The sequence below is a fragment of the Labrus bergylta genome, chromosome 20, assembly GCF_963930695.1.
Source record: "Labrus bergylta chromosome 20, fLabBer1.1, whole genome shotgun sequence".
NCBI lineage: Eukaryota > Metazoa > Chordata > Actinopteri > Labriformes > Labridae > Labrus > Labrus bergylta.
In genome coordinates, this window is record NC_089214.1 from 21670731 (window position 1) to 21695539 (window position 24809).

The 24809-nt window shown below is 43.3% G+C and overlaps 1 protein-coding gene across 5 annotated transcripts in view; it reads left to right on the forward strand.

The window, feature by feature from the left end:
* The window catches only part of ccny (cyclin Y), a 43150-nt gene extending 18552 nt beyond the window's left edge, over positions 1 to 24598 (forward strand). For 2 of the 5 annotated variants that reach the window (XM_020630985.3, XM_065948704.1), the window contains exons 3-13: positions 2797 to 2871; positions 5334 to 5354; positions 6854 to 6888; positions 7016 to 7039; positions 7540 to 7640; positions 7763 to 7798; positions 8897 to 8954; positions 9243 to 9362; positions 13697 to 13863; positions 17567 to 17729; positions 20431 to 24598. In XM_020630985.3, coding sequence (XP_020486641.1) covers positions 2797 to 2871; positions 5334 to 5354; positions 6854 to 6888; positions 7016 to 7039; positions 7540 to 7640; positions 7763 to 7798; positions 8897 to 8954; positions 9243 to 9362; positions 13697 to 13863; positions 17567 to 17729; positions 20431 to 20547 — 917 coding nt within the window. In that variant the 3' untranslated portion in view covers positions 20548 to 24598. The remainder of the gene's footprint in view (positions 1 to 2796; positions 2872 to 5333; positions 5355 to 6853; positions 6889 to 7015; positions 7040 to 7539; positions 7641 to 7762; positions 7799 to 8896; positions 8955 to 9242; positions 9363 to 13696; positions 13864 to 17566; positions 17730 to 20430) is intronic. The other 3 variants (XM_020630988.3, XM_020630987.3, XM_020630989.3) reach the window with 3 other exon arrangements.
* Positions 24599 to 24809: the final 211 nt, after the last annotated feature.

The window sequence follows — 24809 nt, forward strand, 5'->3', positions numbered from 1 at the left end:
GTGAATGCACAGAGAGAGGAGCTCAAGGTGCCAGTTCTCCTGGTAGTCTAAGCCTATAGCAGCATAACTAGAAGCTGGTCTATACCTGTGCTAGCCCTAACTTTATTCTTAAAAGTACAGAGTGTGTCTGCCTCCCAGACCCCGACTGGGGGATGATTCCAGAGGGGAGGAGCCTGATAACTGAAGGCTCTACCTTCTGTACTACATCTAGAGACTGTAGGCCTGCATTGTAGTGAGTGTAGTGCGGCGCTACCAGCTATTTTACACCACAAACAAACAAACCTACGCTGAGGGCGTTTTTGCGCTTAAGACTCTGAGCGCTGAAAAATGTAATTTTTGTATTGAAAGTGGGCGTTACCAGCACAAAAAGCTCGGTCTGTGCACACAGGCCTTTATTTCCTCATCATAAAGTCTTAATGTCCAGAACTAGCAGTAGCTTGTTAAAACACTAAATCTTAAATATTGTCTCTGTGTCAGATCTATCTGCTAGTTTCTTGTGTGATTTCTTCCTCGCTTCGAGACGAGGTTCTTTTAAAATCCATGCCATGACTTTTCTCCTCTTCTGTTCACCCGTCTTGTATTGTCTTTACTCCTGTTTTTAATTGCTAGCTTTTACTCACATCTCTTATTTCCCTCTCTCTTGTTTCTGTTTTGGTGTCTTTCCCTCCGGTCTGTATTTTATTTTCTCCGATCATTTTTTCCCTCTTATTGTTCTCTTCTCGCTGGCCCTGCCGTCTGCTCCCTCCCGGTCAATCATTTTACAAATCTGTCACTCTCATCTCTTCATTTTCCGCCCTCTTGTCCTTTTCTCTGCCATTATCAGCCTGTCACTCTTCTTCTTCTGTCTCCGTCTCCTGGCATATTTTTGTCTCCGTCTCTCTATTAGTCCGTCTGGGTGTTGGTCCCTTCTGACCCTTCCTGCTTCTCTGACATCATCCAAGAAACCAGGAAGCTGCTCATTGTTACTTGACTGTAGTTGTCCCGCCTCTTTAGAGATCGTCAGAGGAGGTATAGTGTGATAGTTTAAACTGATGATTAACCTGGACTCTAAAATATTGACCACGGCTTTTAGTCAACACATGGTTCACCTGAGGTTGTTCAGGATATTACATAAATTCATCTGGCTGTAATAAGATCTACACATGGCTGAAGGTATAATACTGCTCCACTGTGCAAACATGCTTTTCTGAGTCATCAGCCAAAGACACAAACACAAGCTCAGCTGCAGAGCATGACTTAACGACACGACCACTCTTTGTAAACTTCTTGGATTTAATCAGGGCTAATATCTAGAACACAAATTTAAAGCGTTTTCTCACCTATAGATCGTTTGCTCTGGTCTGAATCATGGACTTGTTGTAACTACATAATGTTTGGTCTGTGTTCACAAGAGGACATTTACAAGCAGGCCAACATGTGTGTTTCTCAAGGAAAATGTTCTCCGATTGGTCATAATTTCTCGTGTTAAATGTCCCCGAAGTAAACCAAGACTAGTCGACTCCTGCCTAGCTGTGGTCGCTCCAAAGACACTTTACAAATTCTAAATTTACAGACGACTACATGGATTGATGTCAGCAGGGTTTTGCACTTCTGCATTGGCTTCATTTTTTGCAAGACCGGAGGTTGCCGCTTGCTCCAATTCTTATATTTGATCATGCCTATAAACCCCTCTATTTCAGCCCTGCTCAGAACAGGCTGTTTCTGTGTCTGTACCTTTAAATATGTAAATGAGCTGTGTCTGACCACGCCCCCTCTCTGGAAGGACTCGGGTGGCTCGGTGCTTTCTCGCTCCATGTCCTATTGTTTACGGTGAGAAGGCAGACTCAGAGGGCAGAACAAACACCTAGCTGTGGGAGTGTCACCCACCTGGGGGAGGGGCTACTGCCCTTTGTGATGTCATGAAGGGAAAATCTCCAAACGGCCTGTTTGAGCACACATTTTCTGAAAAGTGGAGCAGGCAAAAGACGGAGAGGATGGACTTTTCTCATCATTGGGGGGTTTGTAGACAGACTAGAGACACATATTAGTGTTAGAGAAACATGGGGAAGAGTATTTTGCATAATATGTGACCTTTAACATTTCTAAAAAGAAGCTTGCAGACTGTTTGTGTGTAATAGAGCACTTTGTCAGCATCAGTCTCAAAAGACGGATGTTGTACAAACCTGCTGTCAGAGATCATCAACTCATCGAACCCTCAAAGATCTTTTTTTATTGCAGTTTGTATCAGCAGCTTCTGTCTCATCTGCTGCTGATCCTCGTGGAGTCTGTGTGCACACAATGATCTCAAACAAATCTATACCTTTCTGCTGTGTTTGTCCAGCACATCGATTCACAAACGGCCGTTTACACAGCGCTGCTGCAGCAAACTGTCGGCTGGCTGATTGTTTTTCCACTTAGTTCAGTCCATTACAACAGAGGTGGTTCACACCTGAACCCAATACCTCACATTTCACCTCAAAGAAGAAGGTTTCAGTGCACAGTGTAATAATTATTGTCAATTAGCCTTAAAGGAAATCCAATACACTCACTTTCACCACTTTCACCATTAATGATGTCAGTCTGGGACACCTAATGAGTAGCGTTGAGAGATGTGTAGCTCAAAAACCTCTTTATTTATCTGATAATGGCGTCAGTAAAATCCCTCATTTCAGCCGCTGTCTCTTTAAGACCCTCCCCACCTGCCCACTTTCCTTCGATTGGCCAGCTCTGTTTGCAGTTGCAGGGAAAATTGAGTGAGCTTCAATCAAGTCTCCAATGTGCGACCTGTTTTACTGACTTTTGTTTCCTTTATTACAGATCTGCCGATGGAGTACAATCCCTCAGATCATCCCCGGGCCAGCACCATCTTCCTCAGCAAGTCACAGACTGACGGTAAGCGTGACTCTGTGACATGCATCTCCACTTTAACCCTTTGCCTTCATGTCAACCCCTACATACCAATCAGTATCACACTTCTTTTTCCAAAGTGTTCGACACCACATGAGTCTTCTCTTTCTTTAATTCATGTGACTGCCGACTCTGCCATGTCCTGATGAAGACATCTGATGTGGAAACAAGTTGGCTTATTTAATGATGGAGCCATTATGATAAATAAAGGCTTCTTAAGTGTTTCCTGTTTGCTTAGAGTTTCTGGTTTCCTCCACTGTCGTGCGTCAGGTTAACTGACGAGTAGGTTTATCACAAACAGAGAATCTGTCTTTGTGTTTTGGTGCAAAATCAATAAACACAGAAGCTGAACAAAATGTTTGAAGTGGTAAGCTGTAAAATACTCTTATATAAAATACTTTTAATTGTTGTGTAAACTTTATTAATCCCAGAGGGGAAATTCTGGTTCACACTCTGTTATTGAGAGACTTGCTTTTCACAAACATAGGCCCCGAATACACACACATGCACAAACAGGACCTGTGGACATGTTTTAGAGGACAGATGCCAGAGTGAGGGGGGCGGCGACACAGGGACCGCGGCAGATCTGTTGGGGGTTCAGTGTCTTGCTCAGACCTTCCTCTGCAATACTCAGGAAGTGACCTGGCATTTCTCCAGGCACCAAACCAACTGCCATACTTTGGTCCGCACCAGGACTTGAACCAGCGGCCCTCTGGTTCTCACCCCAAGTCCCTACAGACTGAGCTACTGCCTTTAATAGAATAAGATCAGGCTAAAAATAATTTAACATAGAATACTCCCAAGTTGAGACCGGGGCGAAACCGACCTGAAGAGGAGAATATGTTCACAGACGAGCTAATGTATCCGGGTATAATTCACATGACGTTTTTATCACAGCAGCACACACAGCAACAGTACAGCAGCTTTCAGCAGCAGCTCACGCTTCCTTATGCAGCATAACATCTGGTGTTTCCATGGCAACAATAAACATGTTGGGGTGTAACAGCTATAAAATGAAAAATTTCTCTGGCTTTTACTGTTGGAAATATTTGAGGTGATGTAAGTACTCAACAATAAAATATATAAAGTAGGTTTCGTCTATTTTTAATTCATTTAATTCAACATATTGTATGTTTAAGTTAAAACAGATCAGTATTTCCAGCTCCTCTCAGATCTGCCGGTAGACTATTCCAGTGCCTCGGAGCATAACGGCTGAAAGCAGTGTTTCTGTTTTACTCTGTGGAACGACTTATCTGCTGACTGAGAGACGTCATTCAAAGAGCAGCAGCGTCGCCATATGTGACATATTGCACATTAAGCAGTAACGTATCGGCTGCAGAATCATCTTAAAAGTGCCTTTTATGTTTCAGACACACACACACAGCAGCTGCTCTGTGGGAGAGTGTGCAGGCTGTTTCTGTGATGCAGGGATTTCAGACGTGGAACTGTTTTAAAGAACAGATTTCTCTAACGTAAAGGCTCATGTGGAAACATTTTTACACCGGCTGACTTTCCGAGGTTTGAGACCCAGCCGGGTGTTTCGATCGTTTCTGTCGGAATGATCCTGCCGGAATGATCCTGCCGCAGTTTCGACCCATCACACAGTGACAGTAATTCATTTTAATCAACTGAAATGTGTTTAAGTTCTTGTCTGAGATTAGTATTCTTTTAGTTTTGACATAATCTCTTCACTTTGATGATAAGAGGCTTAATAACGTTCCCTTTGCTCACTCTGGAGAAAAGCCGGCTCAGCCGGCGAGTTTGTATAGCCTGGAGGCGGAGGTATTGATCTGATATCTGCTGCTGATGCTCTTTAATTCACCCGATCAAACTCTTGTGTGAATATCTGCTGGCCTGTTTTTTCAACATACTGTACACAGAGCAGAACAGAGACCACAGGGAAGGTTATTTTATCCTTCAAAGGTTTTTATAATGGTAATCCTGTTATTTTGAACCCTTGGTCCAATTTTTACATATTTTAGAATCTTAAAAAAACCTTTGAAGGTGACATATTCTCCTCCTCTTCTTCCAGTGTAAATAAGTGTCAGAGCTCCTCAACACGTGTGTGAAGTTTCTTGTTCTAAATCCACTCTGATCCTGTATTTGATCATGTCTATAAACCCCTCTATTTCAGCCCTGGTCAGAACAGGCTGTTTCTGTGTCTGTACCTTTAAATATGTAAATGAGCTGTGTCTGACCACGCCCCCCTCTCTGGAAGGGCTTGGGTGGCTTGGTCTTTCTCGCTCCATGTCCTATTGTTTATGGTTAGATCTTAATCAATCTAAAGGAGCAATTCAATGCTTATGCACATATTACTCAGGAAGACCCCAGATGTCAAAATAAGGCCCGGGTGTAACAGTCATAACAGAATCCCTGCCTTTAATTGTAGCCAGATGTGCACCTATGTTACAAACAATCAGAGACAACTTGGACTTTGTGTTTTTCAGTTGCTGTTCCCAACAAGAGAGGTAAGCATGTCCACGTGTGGTGTCGATGACGGCTTTGTCTACTGTGTTTGTTCACACTCGACTTTAAATGTGGTCTCAAGCTTTTTCGTATCCATGTACTCGATCTTTATTGTTTTCTGTCAGCAGGTGATGTGCCTTAAAGCTGAGGTGTGTGTGTGTGTGTGTGTGTGTGTGTGTGTGTGTGTGTGTGTGTGTGTGTGTGTGTGTGTGTGTGTGTGTGTGTGTGTGTGTGTGTGTGTGTGTGTGTGTGTGTGTGTGTGTGTGTGTGTGTGTGTGTGTGTGTGTGTGTGTGTGTGTGTGTGTGTGTGTGTGTGTGTGTGTGTGTGTGTGTGTGTGTGTGTGTGTGTGTGTGTGTGTGTGTGTGTGTGTGTGACTATGTGCATGTCCATATACAGGATGCAGCTGTATAAAAAGAGCTATTTTTAATCACCTGAAGACACACATGAAGCTCTGTTTCCTCGTCAGCAGTGCATAAGAAATATTTACTGAAGCTGGTCTATACCTGTGCTAGCCCTAACTTTATTAATTACTGAGAGAGGAAAAACCGCGGTTAGACAGGAAGTATCAAATAGTGATTTGACACCGGCATTACAGCATGTTGCTTGGAAACGGTTTTAATTAGTTGGTGTTGGTGTACAGAAAAAAACGGCATAAATCACAGCAGCTCAGATTGCAATCTTTGCTTTTAAACTCCAATTATGCGAAACCCTTCATTAACATCCTGCAGCTTTTGCTAGAAAGCAGTGCACACAGTCACCACTGCCTGGAGGAAAAACACAAAACACATGCACACGAGTGCAAGAGTGTGTGTGTGTGATGGTGTGTGTGTCAGCAGTGAGGTGTGAGAGACTGTGTTGGGATGAAAGGCGCCAGACAGCATCACCATGTCAGTGTGTGTGAGTGTGTGATGTTGCGCTCTGCATCTGCTCCAGTTTGCCCTGCCATCGACCTTCTCCCCTGTGATTTCTCCAAACTGGGCTGAACACAAACACAAATAAGACCCACAAACACACACACGGCTCTGACACACAGCTGTGTGTAAAGTGAACTCGATGAAACCTGCACAGCCTCACGTCCATCGAGTAGAATTAGGATCGCAAACGACCTGATTTATGAACAGACGCTTTATCCAATCACCTCCTCGTGAAGAAATCTGTCACTATGCTTTGTTTTTATTTGGACGTACTGTATGTGAGCAGAAAAAGATGAACGGGCTAATTGTGTCCTCAAACTTATTAGAAAACACACTTTCTTATGCATCAGGAGATCCATTGACAGGTTTTTGTTCTCCTTTAAATTTAAAAAAAGAAAGCCCCCACCTTTTGTTTAACGCAGTGTGACATAATTTAAACTGAAACAAAAACCTTATCCAATATGTTCCTCCAAATCTCTAATGAAGGGGCATTTATAAACCCTGGATAAATGCTGCCCCCTGTCTCTGAGGGTTGTGTACTGCATGTGGAGATCTGTGACACCTGTCCTCTTGTCTCTCTTTACAGTTCGAGAAAAAAGGAAGAGCCTTTACATCAATCATGTGAGTAAGATATTTGTTTACGATGCATCAGAAGGGAAGTCATAAATATCACACAGAGGCTGAACTCAACGATGAACTGTTTTTGTAAATTTTGATTTGTATTCTTCTTGTATGTTTTTTTTGCAAGTTTACACATATATCGGAGAGCAAGGTAAAGTTCTGAAATGATAATAATTCAATTCCTCATTGTCCCTTCATTCTCAAACCTCCTACTCCATAAGTAGTGTAGGTGTTTGTGTTTGTGTAACATCCTGGAAATGATAAATCAGGCTTTTAATGTGGTAAATATGTAGTAGTGACATTTGTCTTTGCTTTATGGTGGAGTTCATCCCTCAGCCCCGAGTGCAGGAAATGATCAAACGGATCATTTTTAGAGATTTTTATGGAAAAAGATATATATTTTGAAATATTTAACCAAAAGTTCCCGGAACAACATTGAGCCAAAACCAAAAATGATCCCTTAAGTCGAGTTTCAGACTTCTCCAAAGATGCACTCCGCCATAAATGCCATCGCTGCATGCACCAACGTCTGACAGAGGACAGACAGATTTAGTTTGTGGGCTTACAGGTGCCCTACTTTCCCGTGCTGTCAGCCGGCCGAGTGCAAGTGTGACAGATACAGAGATTGACATATGTGTGTGTGAACTTTAGCATCATCCAGGCCCAGTGAGACGGAAGTACAGCTCATGCTCCACCATATTCCTCGATGACAGCACCGTCAGTCAGCCCAACCTCAAATACACCATCAAATGGTAACGGCCTCACTCTGTCTGCTCACACTGAAACCACACATGACCTGATATTTAAACCCTTTTTTGGGTCATTTTTCTCTTTTGTCTTTAATCTTGTTTTATGTCTTGTTTTTTATTTGCAGTGTATCTCTTGCAATATACTACCACATAAAGAACAGGTATGATGAATCTAAATCTTCTGTATCTACTAGGCGTGCATGATAAGATGATATTATGCATTGTGCAATAACACTATGAAGTAGAATAATTATCAGCTGTACTGTAGCTCACAGTTTCTATGTCCATCTGCTGTTCTGGGTGTTTAGCACAGTACCTAGTGTTTGCATCGTGTCCCTCCTGAATCTAAAATCCAGACAAAAAGCGACTTTTTCACCACTTGATTGGCACCAATTAATATGATGGTAGCTGATAGTTAGCATTAGCTTCATCTAACTGCCTAAACATGGTGTAAAAATAATAATGGCCAGTATACCCAGAGCTTTGTCTGACAGGTAAAATGTTCACATACTGAGTGAGAAAGCTAGTTTAAATAGTTTGTTTACTTGTGATGTGTTTATTGCAACATTCATGAACTGCATTAACGATTACATTTGCAGCCCTAATACATGCACTTGAGTTTCATGGCCTTGCATCAGAAATCAGTGTTGAAACATTTGAGGCAGAGCTAAACATTGCATGAGAAAGAGTCGCTTTTAGTCCCTAAGGCTTCAGTTGAAATGTCAGGCACTGAAGTCCCTGTGACGCTCTGTTTGATGGCTGACTGCATCTACAGCTTGAGTGAGCTGAGCGTCGTCCTGCAGAGAAATGTGCTCTGTGAGTGTGTCCAGACACCCGAATACAAAAAAACCACTCCTAAGAACAGAGCCATTTTAAAGTGATGCTGAGCAGCGATTTAAGAGAACTTGATGCATTCATAAAAAAGCTCATTCTTCACATTTTCCCTTTGGAATGAAAACAATTCACAAGTGGCCCTGACCTGGAGAGCAAGCTTTGCACAGATAGTCAGCCTCTCTGAATTGAATGAATAGTACTTTAATTTGTAGCAAGTCAGTGTTAGTTGTAGGTTTGAGATTTTTGAATATTTACAGTCACATTTCACACAGGCTATACATCCACTCTGTGCTTCCTCTTTGGTCTCTTTAATTTTACACAAGCAACATCTTTAGGGGACCAAGCTTTCAAGGACTTAGAAATGTAGAATCATGTCTCGTTTCTGTCACACTCTTGATGTTCTTCTTCTCTGATTGTCATTCCAGGGAAGTCGACGGGAGAATGGTGTTAGACATTTTCGATGAAAAGCTGCATCCGCTTACGGTAAGGCCTTAACTAAAGGTTGATTTTCATGATGTGCATCTGAAAGGTTGTCTGTCTCGACTCATTCAAGCAGGACGACACACACAAGCTGATGAACAGAAAATAAGAATCTGTAGCCTGTAATCACAGCAGCCATCTGGATCCTTCTGGAGTCTTTTGTATCCGTTTCTGTGTCTTAAAAACTGCAGAGAATCGATGCAGTAATGTACATAACAACTTGCCTCGTGCTTTAAATGCATCACATATAAGGAACTAAACTAATTCTCTGCTCTTTCATTTGTGTTTTAGAAGTCAGAAGTTCCTCAAGATTATGAAAAACACGACCCCGAGCAGAAGCAGATTTACCGCTTTGTGAGGACGCTGTTCAGCGCCGCACAGCTCACCGCTGAGTGTGCCATCGTCACATTGGTAAGTGTGTGTGTGTCCATGTGTGTGTGTTTCAGTGCAGACACCAGGAGGGAGTGTTGCATCCTGGGTGTGTTTTTCCCTCTTTAGTATTCTCTGCTTTCTTCTGTCTCTTGTTTTATTTTTGAACCCAGTTTTCTCTTTTCCTCTTAAATGAAATGTTTCTCTCTGGAGATTTTGTCTCTGAAAAATATGAAATGTTCTCTCAGGGATGGTCGAGAGAATTGTCTATCCGGTGAGTGCTGAGACAACATCTGTGCAATTTTTCTCACAGAGTCACTTTGGTTTGGAGGACGTGTGTGTCTGGAGAAAAGATCAGACTGGTTTCTCTGCTGTTTAGGAGTTTCTCTCTCTGCTCACCAACAAGCTGAAGCTGAGGCTGCTGGACGGAGTTGGAAGTGTAACCTTCTGTGGATCATTAGCATGCTAATGATCAAGGATGTCTCACATCAGAGTCGTTAGCTGAGTCGTTAACCTAGTTTCGCCTGGAGTCGTAACCACCCCCAGTTATCTGTGGGTCGTTGAAGTCTCATGGTACACGGTGGGAATGGGGCTTCATTTGTTTGGTAGAGAATTCTAAACAGCATCGTAGGTTGGTAACGACTCTGGTGTGAGACATCATTGATCATTAGCATGCTAATGATCCACAGAGGGTTACACTTCTAGCTCCGTCCAGCAGAAAGTTTAGACCTGAAGAAACCTTTCAGAGGAGAGGTGAAACATCTTCAAGATCTTCAGCCAGTTCAGTTACCTTTGGATCAAGCTTTGAATTTATCTGCTACGTTCAGTCAGAAATGACCTCTCTCTCTCTCTATCTCTCCCTCTCCATGCATCTGCCTAGTTACTCGCCTGTCCAAACTCTGTGGCTCTGTCTGACTCGTGTAGTCTGGGGTTAATATGTCTGGTCTGTTAGCCTGGTGTATTGAGTTGCAGTGCTTCCTGACAGATGCACACACGTGTTAACGGCATGACCGGCTGAGTGGGTGGGCTGCAGAGTCCAGACAGTCTTTTAAAACCAGCACGCTGATGCTCAGTGTTTCTGTGTCTTCATACATGCACAGACATACTTTCATTTAAATGTGCTGGATTGAGGTTACTATGTTTACACTATATCCTCTGTTTCCTGTTTCCTCTGTATCCCCTGTTTCCTCTGTATCCTGTTTCCTCTGTATCCCCTGTTTCCTCCGTATCCTGTTTCCTCTGTATCCCCTGTTTCCTCCGTATCCTGTTTCCTCTGTATCCCCTGTTTCCTCTGTATCCTGTTTCCTCTGTATCCCCTGTTTCCTCCGTATCCTGTTTCCTCTGTATCCCCTGTTTCCTCTGTATCCTGTTTCCTCCGTATCCTGTTTCCTCCGTATCCTGTTTCCTCTGCATCCCCTGTTTCCTCTGTCTCCTCTGTGTCTTCTGTCTCCTCTGTATCCTCTGTATCCTCTGTCTCCTCTGTATATTCTGTTTCCTCTGTCTCCTCTGTATCCTGTCTCCTCTGTCTCCTCTGTTTTCCTCTGTCTCCTCTGTATATTCTGTTTTCTCTGTATCCTGTCTCCTCTGTCTCCTCTGTTTTCCTCTGTCTCCTCTGTATCTTCTGTTTCCTCTGTATCCTGTCTCCTCTGTATCCTCTGTTTCCTCTGTATCCTCTGTCTCCCCTGTGTCTTCTGTTTCCTCTGTCTCCTCTGTATCTTCTGTTTCCTCTGTATCCTCTGTTTCCTCTGTTTCCTCTGTCTCCTCTGTATCCTGTTTCCTCTGTCTCCTCTGTATATTCTGTTTCCTCTGTCTCCTGTCTCCTCTGTATCCTCTGTTTTCCTCTGTCTCCTCTGTATATTCTGTTTTCTCTGTCTCCTGTCTCCTCTGTATCCTCTGTATATTCTGTTTCCTCTGTTTCCTCTGTCTCCTCTGTATCTTCTGTTTCCTCTGTATCCTCTGTTTCCTCTGTCTCCTCTGTATCTTATGTTTCCTCTGTATCCTCTGTTTCCTCTGTCTCCTCTGTATCTTATGTTTCCTCTGTATCCTGTATCCTCTGTTTCCTCTGTTTCCTCTGTCTCCTCTGTATCTTCTGTTTCCTCTGTATCCTCGGTTGTTCCTGTTTGTGTTTTTCTCTATCTGTGCTGGTGCATTCATATCGCTCAGCATGTGGTGGGCCTCTCATTTACGCAGTCTTTGTGCAGTGCCGTGTGCTGTCTGCAGCCAGATGAGCGTGTGTACGTGGTGTGTGTTGGCAGACTTTGGGCCACAGCGGTGATGGGTTAGCAGCGCCTGCAGGCACAAAGACCATCACAGTGTGAATCGTCCAATTAGCCAACCTATCAGTGCCTGAGGGCAAGTCAAAGCCCGCTGGACCAAAGGATATTTCTTTATTTCATTCACAGCATTTAGGTGGACGTTTCCCGGTTTTTGTCTCATTTATATGACACTATTTAATGCCCAGTAATTAGGTGGTAAAATCAGGTTATTGTCGACTTTGCAGATCTCTTCCAGGATTCTTTTTAGGCACATAAACTGACAGTTCTACCACTGAGGAGATTCACACAGAATTAGAATAAAAACTTCCTCCCTCTGCCATGAAAAATACAGCATCCCTGCAAACTAGATTTCTTTGTCAGACTTGTCATCTGAGAGGACGGATTTCAAAGCTGTAAGCTGCTGGAGCCGGTCTGCATTCAGTTGAGCCTGCAGCGGATTGTATTTATGGAAAACAAGAAACTGGAGATTCAGCCCGGAGGAAAGAAATGCTGTAACAAGTTGTAGATTTATTGCCTTTATTCGACCATTTTGGTTACAAATGATTTTTCATTTTCATTGTGAGGAAGTCTGCTGTTATGTGCCATTGGTAGGATAATAGACTGAAGTATAACTTAGATCAATATTATTCTCAGTGACTAAAACAACATCTTTTTACTCTCCACCAGTGCAGAACAGCCACACTAATATCCTATTATTGTAGAATTACAAACAGTAATGTTACAATCAGTATTTTAAGAAGAAAGAAGTGAAGACATAACATGTTTCTGTGAGGCTGGTTAACACGGGACAGGGCATGCATTGAATTTCTCTGGAGTTTTTCATGAGAGGTTAATGAGGTATGCATGAGCAGGAAACAGGGACATGAAGATGTCTGCATGCAGCGGACCTCTGCAGCTTTCATGTTCAACAGCATCCATAAAACCTAACATATTACTTTTCTCTTTCTAACAAAATGATGATCAGTGGATCAGAAGAATGAGCTTCTGTAAAAGCTCTTCATCTTGTAAGGAGCAGGTGCCTGCAGGCTCTCTGTGAGACTGTGGGAGTACTGTCAACTGATGGAGAGAGAGAGAGAGGGACGTAAACGGGGAGACGGGCAGGAGGAGATAGATGGAGTGTATATTTTAATGAGCGAGCTCGGGGGGAAGCTAGATTTCATCAGCTTCTGACATCTTGTTATTGTGGTTTGCACCTGGAGGAGGAGGCAGGAGACTGCAGAGCAGGAAGGCTGCAGAGCAACTGTGAAGGATGAAGCTTTAAACAGGGGGAGCAGAGGCTAATTAAACATAGAGGAGCTAAAGGAGCTGTGATTTACATAGGGAATGGATAATGCATAATTACATGATTCTGATGTGTTGCTTTGGAAGAGACAGGATCACAGACATCCCAATAATATTACCACTACAAAGAAATGGTTTAAACCGGAGCCTCGGCACCGCAGCAAGTGGGAGGAAGAAGTTAGAGGAATCTTTGTCATTGAAAAGATAACTTTCTCTGTAACACTTTGCTAAGAGGAGGGAGAAATGGGCTGACTTAAGGAGCATTCACACTAGCAGAGTTGTCCCATACCATGCCTAAGCACAATTATTCCCCCCTCCCCTCCCCATTCCCCCGCTGGCCTGCACTCACACTGCTCCATGACTAACCAGGCCTGAGCATGGTTACCTCTTGTACATAACGTCACAATACAACACATGACTCGATAATAGAAGGCTGTCTACGTTGTGTACCCGTGCTTATGCTTGTGCATGAACTGTGCCAAAGCACATCTCTTCCAAGCACGGAGCACAGATCAGAGCACTTCACACTAGTCAAACCAACTGGACTTGTGAGTGTCTGCTTGGGCATAGTATGGGTTACCTAGTGTGAATGCGCCCCTAGTTGCAGAGGAGCAGAATGCTTTCATCTTGTGACTCTTTAGACAATAGTAGAAATTTAACTTGACATAGGAGGATTATTTTCAATTGAAGGAGCCTCCAAAGGTTCTTTTTTATTCTCTTTGTTTATCTGTATTGTTATGTCTGTATATAAATGTGGACATTAAAACGTTTAAAGACTAAAAAGACCAATATTTATGTGTTACTGACCTTGTGTCCCAGGTGTACTTGGAGAGGCTCCTGACCTACGCTGAGATCGACATTTGTCCTGCGAACTGGAAACGCATCGTGTTAGGAGCCATCCTGCTGGCATCCAAGGTGTGGGACGACCAGGCGGTCTGGAACGTCGACTACTGCCAAATTCTCAAGGACATCACAGTGGAGGACATGTGAGTCGCTAAATGCACCCCCAATTTAGCAGGAAGTCAAGGACACTCACCGCAGTCAAGGTCAACAGTCTGCGAAGTTGACCACAATATTTATCCGGATGTATTTACAACACTATAAGAAAGAAGGTAAAACGTGTATTTACCGTGATGAAGCATCAGCGTCTCTGCAGAGAAAAAACTGCAACAAGACATTTGTAGTTGTTTTTAACCGTTTCACACATTTAGTGGTATTTTTGGCTCATGCTTCATCCTTCCAACAAGTTTTTAAAGAATTGGGTCAGTAGAATCTTTAATTAATCCTGTTAAAAAAAATACAAACTGAGGTGAGGGTTTTTTGTGCAAAGATTTAGAAATGAAAGAAAAGCTCTGAACACTCAACAGAAGAGCTTCTAGGCTGAGGTCTGTCTTGCAGAATATAAGCAGATGTTGTTATTTACATAAAAGCAAACATGTTTCATCATTATCTGCAATGAAAGTTTGATTTCATTACACATATTCTCCTCCTCTTCAACCAGTTTAAATATGTCTCAAGTGTCTTGTTCTAAATCCACTCTGATCCTGTATTTGATCATGTCTATAAACCCCTCTATTTCAGCCCTGCTCAGAACAGGCTGTTTCTGTGTCTGTACCTTTAAATGTAAATGAGCTGGGTCTGACCACGCCCCCTCTCTGGAATGGCTCAGGTGTCCTATGATTGACCATTTTCAAGGTCAACCACAATGTTTAAAAAAAAGACCTGTGTCTTTTTTTACAGGTCTGTTTGTAGCTCACCTGGCCTCTGTGTGCGCGCTGATGTGTTGAATATATCTATTTTCCAAACATTCAGATGTCAGCATTTGAAAATCACACAAAAAAAATCACAGTTTTAAAAAAGTAAGGATTGAGAAAAATATCAGTTTTAAAGAAGGACAGACTTCAGGAAATGTAAAAAGAAATGTGCTGCACACCTGTATATTTGGATTCAGTGTCGTTAGGACTATGATTTAAAGGAGCTTGCTTTGGCATCAGGTAATGTCTCTACCCTTCTTTTGGAAGCAGAGCTCTCTGTGCCACATCGTTCATCTGATTATCGAGAGAGGAGATCCAGCAGCTTCTCTCAGAAGGAAACCTGTGTCCCTGCGTGGGAGGTGCACAATCACATCACTGAAATACATCATATCATTTATCAAATTAACATGGGAGGATTACTGTACCTCATTTTCTTTCTTTTTTTAAGAAATATACTTTTAGTGGAGAAACAGGAGAGGTGATAGAGTCGGAAAGAGAGAGAGAGAGAGAGAGAGAGAGGCGTGTTTCTTAATCATGAAATGTTTATCATGACGTGTGCTGCTGCTGCCCTCCTGGCCAGGTAAGCCTTGTGACCCATTGAGATTCTGTACCTGGTTCAATAAAGGTTAAATACATCAAATAAAAAGCGGGTAAGGAGCCACACGTCAGATTGGAACCCGGGCTGCCTGCTTCAAGGCGTGTGAACAAACCACTAGGCTGCCGCCGTCTCATTTAGCATATTTTCTTATAATAATAATAATATATAATAATATATAATATAATTTCTCAGATTGCTCCTCAGGGTGAAAAAATAGAGTGAGATGCGAAAATAAAAAATAAATCATGTTGCAACAGGAGAGGAGTGTTGACTTGCTCCAAGCCCACAGGATAAATGCTCTCTGTTGAACTCTGTGCAGACTTGTTCACACCTTTACAAAGATCCTGAAAAACTCCTGAAGTCTTTCAGGGTGAGCTGCAAACATTTTTCACCCCGACTTTACCCAGAGTTTCTCCTGCCGGCCTCCGAGAATTTTTTCTGCAGATAATCGGAGTGAGCTCATCGGGAGAATTCACCTTTTAATAGTTAAGTTTTGATTCATTCAACGACAGAAACTCGTGTTCTGTCAGGTACAAATGACCTTTTTTGTCGATGGAGTCTGGTGGTCTGAAGAGAGCAGCTGTTTTTTTTGTTTTAACTTTTTTTCAGACTTTGTTTGGGTAGATTTGAGCTTTTACAGCAAGTTTTCTTTGTTTCTGGCTAAAGTAATCTACACAAGCAAATCCAAAACGTTTGGTAGCTGTGAGTCATTCAGATCTCAAATTAAACAAAAATAGGGCAAGTGTTTAGAAATACCAGACCTCCCCTTTAAGATGAAACCACTTTCAAACAATAAATTCATTTACCTTGTGGTATGCAAGTGAGGGAAGAAGCATCTTGAGTATCCGGAGCTGTAAACCACATCCGTTTACAATCCACAGGAATCCTGGCTGGCTTATTCTGAGGGGGAACCCGATGCTGCAGACGTGTTGCCACTGCTGCGTCCTCTGACCCCTCACTACATTCACTACCTTCCTGCACAAGTGTATTCTTGTCCTTTGGCTCAGGTTATCCACAGCAGTGACTCTGATCCACCTGTTTGGGACTCTCTCCAGCGAGCAGAGCCCGGCCTGTGTTTCTGCTGTGCTCCCATATGTTCAGTTTACTGGACAGTGATTTCAACAGAAGATCAGTTTTAGTCTTTTTAAATCCATGCACGGGAACCTCGCCCTCCTTCTCCTACCCCCCTACTGCTCCACTCTGAAACAACTGCAGGGGAATCTGGGTGGAAACTATGAGGAGCGGAGAAGCAGGAAAAGAAATAGAAGAGAATAGCTGAACGAGTGCCACGCTGAGATTTAAAAGAAGCAGCGTTATTAGGCAGAGTTTGGCTACAGCGGAGTCTAAATTTAGCTCGTCTGTTGCTGCACGCCTCTAAACGTGTGTGGGAGGAAAACAAAGGCCTGAAAAAGAAGAGATGGCTCGTTCTTCTCCTGCAGGTTACAGTGCAGAATGGATCGGTCATGGGTGAGGATAAACAGATGAAAGCTGGCTGTCAGAGCGCTGCAGAGGGACTCACTGAGCCGTGCAGCATCAGGCCATGCATGACAATAGCATTTTCAGGATGTGGGATTAATACTCTTTCTTACACATAATGCTCAGAGCCCTTTGTGTAGATATGACTGGTTTTCAGGATGAGGAAAGGCTTATGTTAGGTGGGTGTACTGGGGATTTTCTTGGTGTATGTGAACTGGCGCTGTACATGTGAAATAACACCCTGCTGTCTGTGAGGTTATGGATTTACGGGGATGGTCTTAAGAGCCTCTCAGCTTTGTCTCTCTTTCAGTCTCTCCATATGGGATTTATGGCACCAGAGGGCTGTCATGACACCAGAGTTTTAAAACTTCAATAAAATTCTAGATAAAAAGGGAAACAATATCGATAACACAGCAACAAAATTAGAATTCCTTGATAACCAATTTTGGACCATTTCTTGTTTTTAAATTAAAAAGTGCACGCACACTCCTGCAGCGTTTACATTGCCAACGTGCTTGTGCATTTTCTCTCTTCTCTCTCACAGCAGCTTTTGGTTGAAACTATGACTGAAGATTTCTGTATTTAATTTAAAGAGGTACTTTTGGGGGTTTGTTGATTTTGTCACCCCTTTAGCTATCTCCTCTACATGAGTATGTTGCGTTTTCTGACACTCCTCTCGCCCCCCACCGAGCAGGGCCGACTGGCATATGAAATAACTTAAATATACATATTTAATCTTCTCCTCGATGGTCATGTTAGCTTGGTTAATTATGTTTTTTATAACCATCTAAAACCTCCTCACAGGGGCTTTTTTATCTGCTTTCTTTTAGCTTGTTAAAATCTCTCTCTCTCTCTTTAAAGGAACGAGTTGGAGCGTCAGTTTCTGGAGCTGCTGCAGTTCAACATCAACGTGCCGTCCAGCGTCTACGCCAAGTATTACTTTGACCTGCGCTCGATGGCTGAGGCCAATAACCTCAGCTTCCCCCTGGAGCCCCTCAGCAGGGACAAGGCCCAGAAACTAGAGGTGAGAAGAAGAAGAAAACACCTCCAGAGAGACACCCCAAAATATTAACCCAGTTCTTGCAGCTTGAGGATAACAGCATGGAAAACAACGAGCTGAGGCCGTCTCAGTCTCAGTCTCAGCCTCAGTCTCAGTCTCAGTCTCAGTCTCAGCCTCATCCTCAGTCTCATCCTCAGTCTCAGCCTCAGTCTCAGTCTCAGTCTCAGTCTCAGTCTCAGTCTCAGCCTCAGTCTCATCCTCAGTCTCATCCTCATCCTCAGTCTCATCCTCAGTCTCATCCTCATCCTCAGTCTCAGCCTCATCCTCAGCCTCAGCCTCAGCCTCAGCCTCAGTCTCAGCCTCAGTCTCAGTCTCAGCCTCAGTCTCATCCTCAGTCTCAGTCTCAGCCTCAGCCTCAGCCTCAGCCTCAGTCTCAGTCTCAGCCTCAGTCTCATCCTCAGTCTCAGCCTCAGTCTCAGCCTCAGTCTCAGCCTCAGTCTCAGCCTCAGTCTCAGCCTCAGTCTCAGTCTCAGTCTCAGTCTCAGCCTCAGCCTCAGTCTCAGCCTCAGTCTCAGCCTCAGTCTCAGTCTCAGCCTCAGCCTCAGTCTCAGTCTCAGTCTCAGTCTCAGCCTCAGCCTCAGTCTCAGCCTCAGTCTCAGCCTCAGTCTCAGCCTCAGTCTCAGCCTCAGTCTCAGTCTCAGCCTCAGTCTCAGTCTCAGTCTCAGTCTCATCCTCAGTCTCATCCTCAGTCTCATCCTCAGTCTCATCCTCAGTCTCAGTCTCAGTCTCATCCTCATCCTCAGTCTCATCCTCAGTCTCAGTCTCATCCTCAGTCTCAGTCTCATCCTCAGTCTGTCTCAGTCTCATCCTCAGTCTCAGTCTCAGCCTCAGCCTCAGTCTCAGTCTCAGCCTCAGTCTCAGTCTCAGCCTCAGTCTCAGTCTCAGTCTCAGTTTCAGTCTCATCCTCAGCCTCATCCTCAGTCTCAGTCTCAGTCTCAGCCTCAGCCTCATCCTCATCCTCAGCCTCATCCTCAGTCTCAGTCTCAGTCTCAGCCTCAGCCTCATCCTCATCCTCAGCCTCATCCTCAGCCTCATCCTCAGCCTCATCCTCAGTCTCAGTCTCAGTCTCAGTCTCAGTCTCAGCCTCATCCTCAGTCTCAGTCTCATCCTCATCCTCAGTCTCATCCTCAGCCTCATCCTCAGTCTCAGTCTCAGTCTCATCCTCAGTTTCAGTCTCATCCTCAGTCTCATCCTCAGTCTCATCCTCAGTCTCAGTCTCAGTTTCAGTCTCAGCCTCAGCCTCAGCCTCAGCCTCATCCTCAGTCTCAGTCTCAGTCTCATCCTCAGTCTCAGTCTCAGTCTCAGTCTCAGTCTCAGCCTCAGTCTCAGCCTCAGTCTCAGTCTCAGTCTCATCCTCAGTCTCAGTCTCATCCTCAGTCTCATCCTCAGTCTCATCCTCAGTCTCAGTCTCAGTCTCAGTTTCAGTCTCAGCCTCAGCCTCAGCCTCAGCCTCAGCCTCATCCTCAGTCTCAGTCTCAGTCTCAGCCTCAGCCTCAGCCTCAGCCTCATCCTCAGTCTCAGTCTCAGTCTCAGCCTCAGCCTCAGTCTCAGTCTCAGCCTCAGCCTCAGCCTCAGTCTCAGTCTCAGTCTCAGTCTCAGTTGCAGCCTCAGTCTCAGCACTGATGCACACAAACACAGCCTGTAGATGATGAGCTGGGTGAAGGACAGGGTGCAGGGGCGTGTTGCTGTGTAATTAGCTTCACTGCCTCAACATCTGTCTCTTCCTTCCTCTCCTCTCCGCCCCTGTGCCAAACTGCAGTTAGCATTTAGAGCAAATCTATGCAGCAGTAATGATGTTGATGTTGGTTGAAGCATCATTTCCTCCTCTGTTGAAAAGATTTCATTTAGAACACAAGTTACATGGTTATGTATTTGTTTGTTAGGATTCCCATTAGCTACCCTAAAGCACATCTATTCATCCTGAGTCCACATTTCAAAAATGATAAAAATATAATGAAGCACTACAGTCCACACAAACCATCACATTCAGAGAAGGGCTTTAAAAATACAGATCACACAAATCAAGACCTTTTAGAATATATGTCCAACAGAAGACTTGTATATTTTGTTTTCTTGAATCTGTTTTAAACTTTTTTATTGCTGTACAGTTTGGACTCCTGAATTTGACCAATAAGAACAGACTTGGGGGTCTTTCAAACTTTCAGGGAAGTGTCAGGCTTGGCTTGTGACCGTTTATAACAAGCAGGTCCTGAGGAGAGCTCAGGCTATAGTGGTCTGCTCAGATCACCTTCTTCAGAGTGAGTTTGAGCTGAGGTCGTCGTTTCAAAAATCCTATGTATAGAGGTTAAAGTCATCGAGAGCAGGCGGCCTGGGGTCAGATCTGACCGGTGGCTCCTTTGCCCCGTGTCGTTCATCGTCCCCCATTTCTGACTCTTTCTACTGCCCTACTTTAAATAATAAAAGCACGAACAGCCCCAAAATAATTCTTAAAAAAAGAAACCTCCAAATCTCTCTGAATATTTCAAGTAATATAAATCACACTAAACTAAAAATAGAAGAGTTTGTGACCCTTTATAATCCTGGGATTATAAAGCTTGATTCTCTCACTTTCTGATGACAGTTTCTCATGTTTTTTAGAATACATTTCTTGCTCTAGCCGGCACTCTTCTTCTCTGTCTCACTTCTGCTTTGTTTGGTGTTTCAGGCCCTCTCACGGCTCTGTGATGATAAATACAAGGACTTGAGGAAACAGGCCAAGAAGCGGTCTGTGAGCGCCGACAACCTGACGGTGGTGCGGTGGTGTCCAGCCATCATTTCCTAACACCGACCGCCTGCAGCACGGAGATACACCGGTGATACAAACTGAACTGTGTTCCTGCCTGGTCAGCAGGTTAAAACCAGGTGGGCTGCAGTCCTGTGGATCAGAGGGTGGAACACACACACACACACACACACACACACACACACACACACACACACACACACACACTCACACAATCTGGCACTTTGATAAGTGTGACTGCACTCTCTCTGGTTCTTGTACATAAAAGAAGTCCCACTGGGTGCCTGCACTGAACCAAACAGAGCTGAGCTGAACCAAACTGAAGAGTGAGAGTGAAAGTTGTTCGAATGAAAGCTGCAGAAGAAGAAGAAAGGAGGCCAAACAGAAGTAGAGCCGGCGATACGAGAGACTGTGTGAAGAAGACGACAGCGTCCCATAATCCCCTCTGAGGCTCGACTGCGGCTGATTGAGGGAGTCAGCTTGTACATTCCTTTATTTTAATCTCCTGCTTCAGTTTCTCAGCCGAGGCAGGACATGTTTTGTTGACAGCTTACAGGCACATTATGAAATTCTGAAAGGCTCAATTCCTAAATTTGCTTTCTTGTTTGTGTTTTTTCTGCTCCTTTGCATTCTTCACCCTGCAGAAATGTCTGCTGCACATCCAACATACACAAAGAAACAAATACATGTTCATTCCACTGCTGCTGTTGTGTGTTTACAGTTGATAAACTGGACAACATATCATGACACAGTCCACAGTATTTATTGACATTATAGCCCTAAAAGTCAATATCATTACATTGAGAAAGTCAGTGTGGTTCGCTCTGGGCCGTTTTTACAGGAGTGGGGAATTTAAACTGAACCATTCCACTTACTGAATCGTTTCTCTGAAGGCGTGTTCTGACCAAAAATGAGGTGTGATTTCATACAAGGTAACTGCAAAATTTGCCCTGGCTGATTCTAAACTCTGCTTTGTTGTAGATTTGTTGAGTCTCTCAATCTAAACTCCATTAAAAAAAACAAGCAATTTAAAATGTGTTTGTTTTCGTTTTGCAGTGACAACTGACAAAGCATTAAATTGTACTTTTCCCAAATCTGCATCATGATTCGGTCATTTCTGCATCATTTTTAACCCATTAATTACAAATAGATCACATGAAAATCCACTGTAGTACGACAGATTTCAGCTGACGTGTGAGCCGTGTTATCGTTAAAACTGTCACTCAGCAGAGACAGATGGACCGGGGGTGGGGGTCTGCAAACGGAATCAGAACATAGAGAACCTGGTACTGATCCCCCCCCAACAGGTCATCAAACGGGGCACTGGTCAGCCTCAAGTAGGCAGAAAAGTTCATCCAGACACAGAATTCATGCCGGCATTTCATTTCCCAAACGTTTCTAAAAAGGAAAAATTAATTTGACCCCTACATGTAAAAGACAGTAAGGCAACGATTAGCTTCACTTTTGGTCTCAGCACATTTTCGCCCTAGGACCATCCAGCCCCGCCTCCAATCACATGAAGCAGCATCCATGCATTGCTTTGTTGTTGTGCTGACATGTGGCGGTGAAAGCGTGCACACTTGGGAGAACCCGGACTGGAAGACGGCGTGAGACATACTCTGGAGCTCATGTGGTGTACTTCTTGATTCACTGCCATCGTCCTGACCTGTGGTGCCTGTAATAAGCTACTTTATCACTTCTCCTCTTTCTACTGGAGGAACAGAACAAATCAATTTAAAGTCTGTTTTCTTTTTTTTTTTGTACGGTTCTTCCAGCTTACACGTAAACAGCACAAGTGAAGTATTGACATTTAGGAGCCACTCAAAGCTTAAAGCATGATTCTTCAGGGTTCATTTTGTTGTTCTGAGGACTGAAACGAATAAAAGAGCATTAACTCAAACCCTGCTTTCAAAAAGATCGATTGTATACCTTTTGCTAAATTGTGTCTGTAAAGTGTAAATACAGTGCGCGTGTGCAGAATCTGTAGACTTACATTGTACTGTAAAAAAACAACAGAATAATGTTAGAATATTTATATGGAGTCAGTTTTTACTGTACATGTTGGGGGCACTTCATATGTTGATGACACATCGAGTAAAGGCGAAGGAGGATCGTTAAGATTTGAACTGGAGACACCACTTTAGATTTTTGTCTGTTTTCTTGTGACAAAGTATTCCAGAAAATGACATTTTTGATGTGTTACATCTTTTAAAGGTCACATGTTATCCTCTTCTTCATCCAGTTTAAATAAGTCTCAGAGCTCCTCAAAACATGTTTGTGACGTTTCTTGTTCTAAATCCACTCTGATCCTGTATTTTATCATGCCTATAAACCCCTCTATTTCAGCCCTGCTCAGAACAGGCTGTTTCTGTGTCTGTACCTTTAAATATGTAAATGAGCTGTGTCTGACCACGCCCCCTCTCTGGAAGGGCTTGGGTAGCTCGGGCTGTCTCGCTCCATGTCCTATTGTTTACAGTGAGAAGGCAGACTCAGAGGGCAGAACAAACACCTAGCTGTGGGAGTGTCACCCACCTGGGGGAGGGGCTACTGCCCTTTGTGACATCATGAAGGGAAAATCTCCAAACGGCCTGTTTGAGCACACATTTTCTGAAAAGTGGAGCAGGCAAAAGACGGAGAGGATGGACTTTTCTCATCAGTGGGGGTTTGTAGACGGACTAGAGACAAAAACATGGGGAAGTGTATTTTTCATGATATGTGACCTTTAAGAAAACTGTTGAAGATTTTCCACATGAATTTGTTTGATGCTTTGGAGCCCCTGAATGACACGATGTGGTAAAAATCAGGCAGGTCAGAAGTCCAAACTAACTTAATGCATCGTTAAGTATTTTTAATTAAATAATCAAAAGAGTGATGAAGAAATGAAGTTTTATACTTTTAGTGCCCATCCCGCTTATAAAGTGAATATAATCCTATCTCTCTTTCACTCTTCTTAATCTATTCTTAAACTTCTTCATTTTTCATCTTGTTGCATCAAATATTCTTTCTGTAATACCCATCAAGAAACATTTCTTTGTCTTTGGCGTGCTGCCGCTCAGCCTTGCTTTCAATTATCTTAACTTTTCCACTTTGTGTTTCTGCAGAAAATCCTCTCCATCCCAACAACAGTAAAAAAAAAAAAGATCAGATAGAAGTGATCTTAGTTTAAAGTGTGGATCCATTGAGGTTTTAAATTCATAAAATCTCTCCCTTGCAGAGCAAATAATTTGAAACCTAACCATGAAAAGTCAGCGTGCAGAGCAGGAGAAACACTCCTGCACGTCTTCTGTGGGCTGCATACAGGGGCCCCCTTTGAAATCTGATTGGCCATCCTAAAATCCTACACTATGAATGGCTTTTATCCTTATCAGAGGCGGGGCTTATGTCCAAATCAAGTATTTAGACAGTGTTGGAACAGGCTGGAATATAATAAAACACAAATTATATTTTCTCAGTATTTAGATTTTGACACAGGACTTGTTTTTATAGAATTAGTCCATGAAGAATGATAAGAATATGTTCTCATTCTCCTTTTACTTGTAATTGTCGTTCTTCATGTACTGAGTCGTATCTCTTAAATTGTGCCAGTTTCAGGGCTTCATAGTCTCTCAAATCTTCTGAAAATAATTAAAACCATTCATTTATGATCATGCAAAAACATATAAGGTTTTAGTAAAAGGTTAACCTATAAAGTCAGGTTTTCATTGGTTTAATTCATTGCTGTCCACACACATAGAGGATCGATTTAAACATAAGTAAGGCTTTTATTATCTCAACTTTCTAATGATCTTATGATCAGCTGCATTTTCCTCCACTTCAACACTGAAGACACAGTCAAGTGTTTGCTTTGAGGTTTCACAGCATGGAAAAAAATCACAAGTCACTTTTTAAATGCATCTTTATTTATTCAACTATTCATTTGTAAAGAATCAGTCAGTCAGTCAGATTTCAGCCTTCAGCAATTGTGTGTGTGTGTGTGTGTGTGTGTGTGTGTGTGTGTGTGTGTGTGTGTGTGTGTGTGTGTGTGTGTGTGTGTGTGTGTGTGTGTGTGTGTGTGTGTGTGTGTGTGTGTGTGTGTGTGTGTGTGTGTGTGTGTGTGTGTGTGTGTGTGTGTGTGTGTGTGTGTGAGGACAGAACCGTACCAAAGTCACAGAGAAATGAAGGACAGTCCTGATCAACGAGTCGTCCTGGCTCTAGGCTAAGCCTGAAGGATCAAGAGCCGGGTGGGATAGTTCAGGGCTTCAGTTCGTTGTGACCCAGCATTCCTGCACATGAAGAACAAAATAAAAAAATGGATGTGAAAG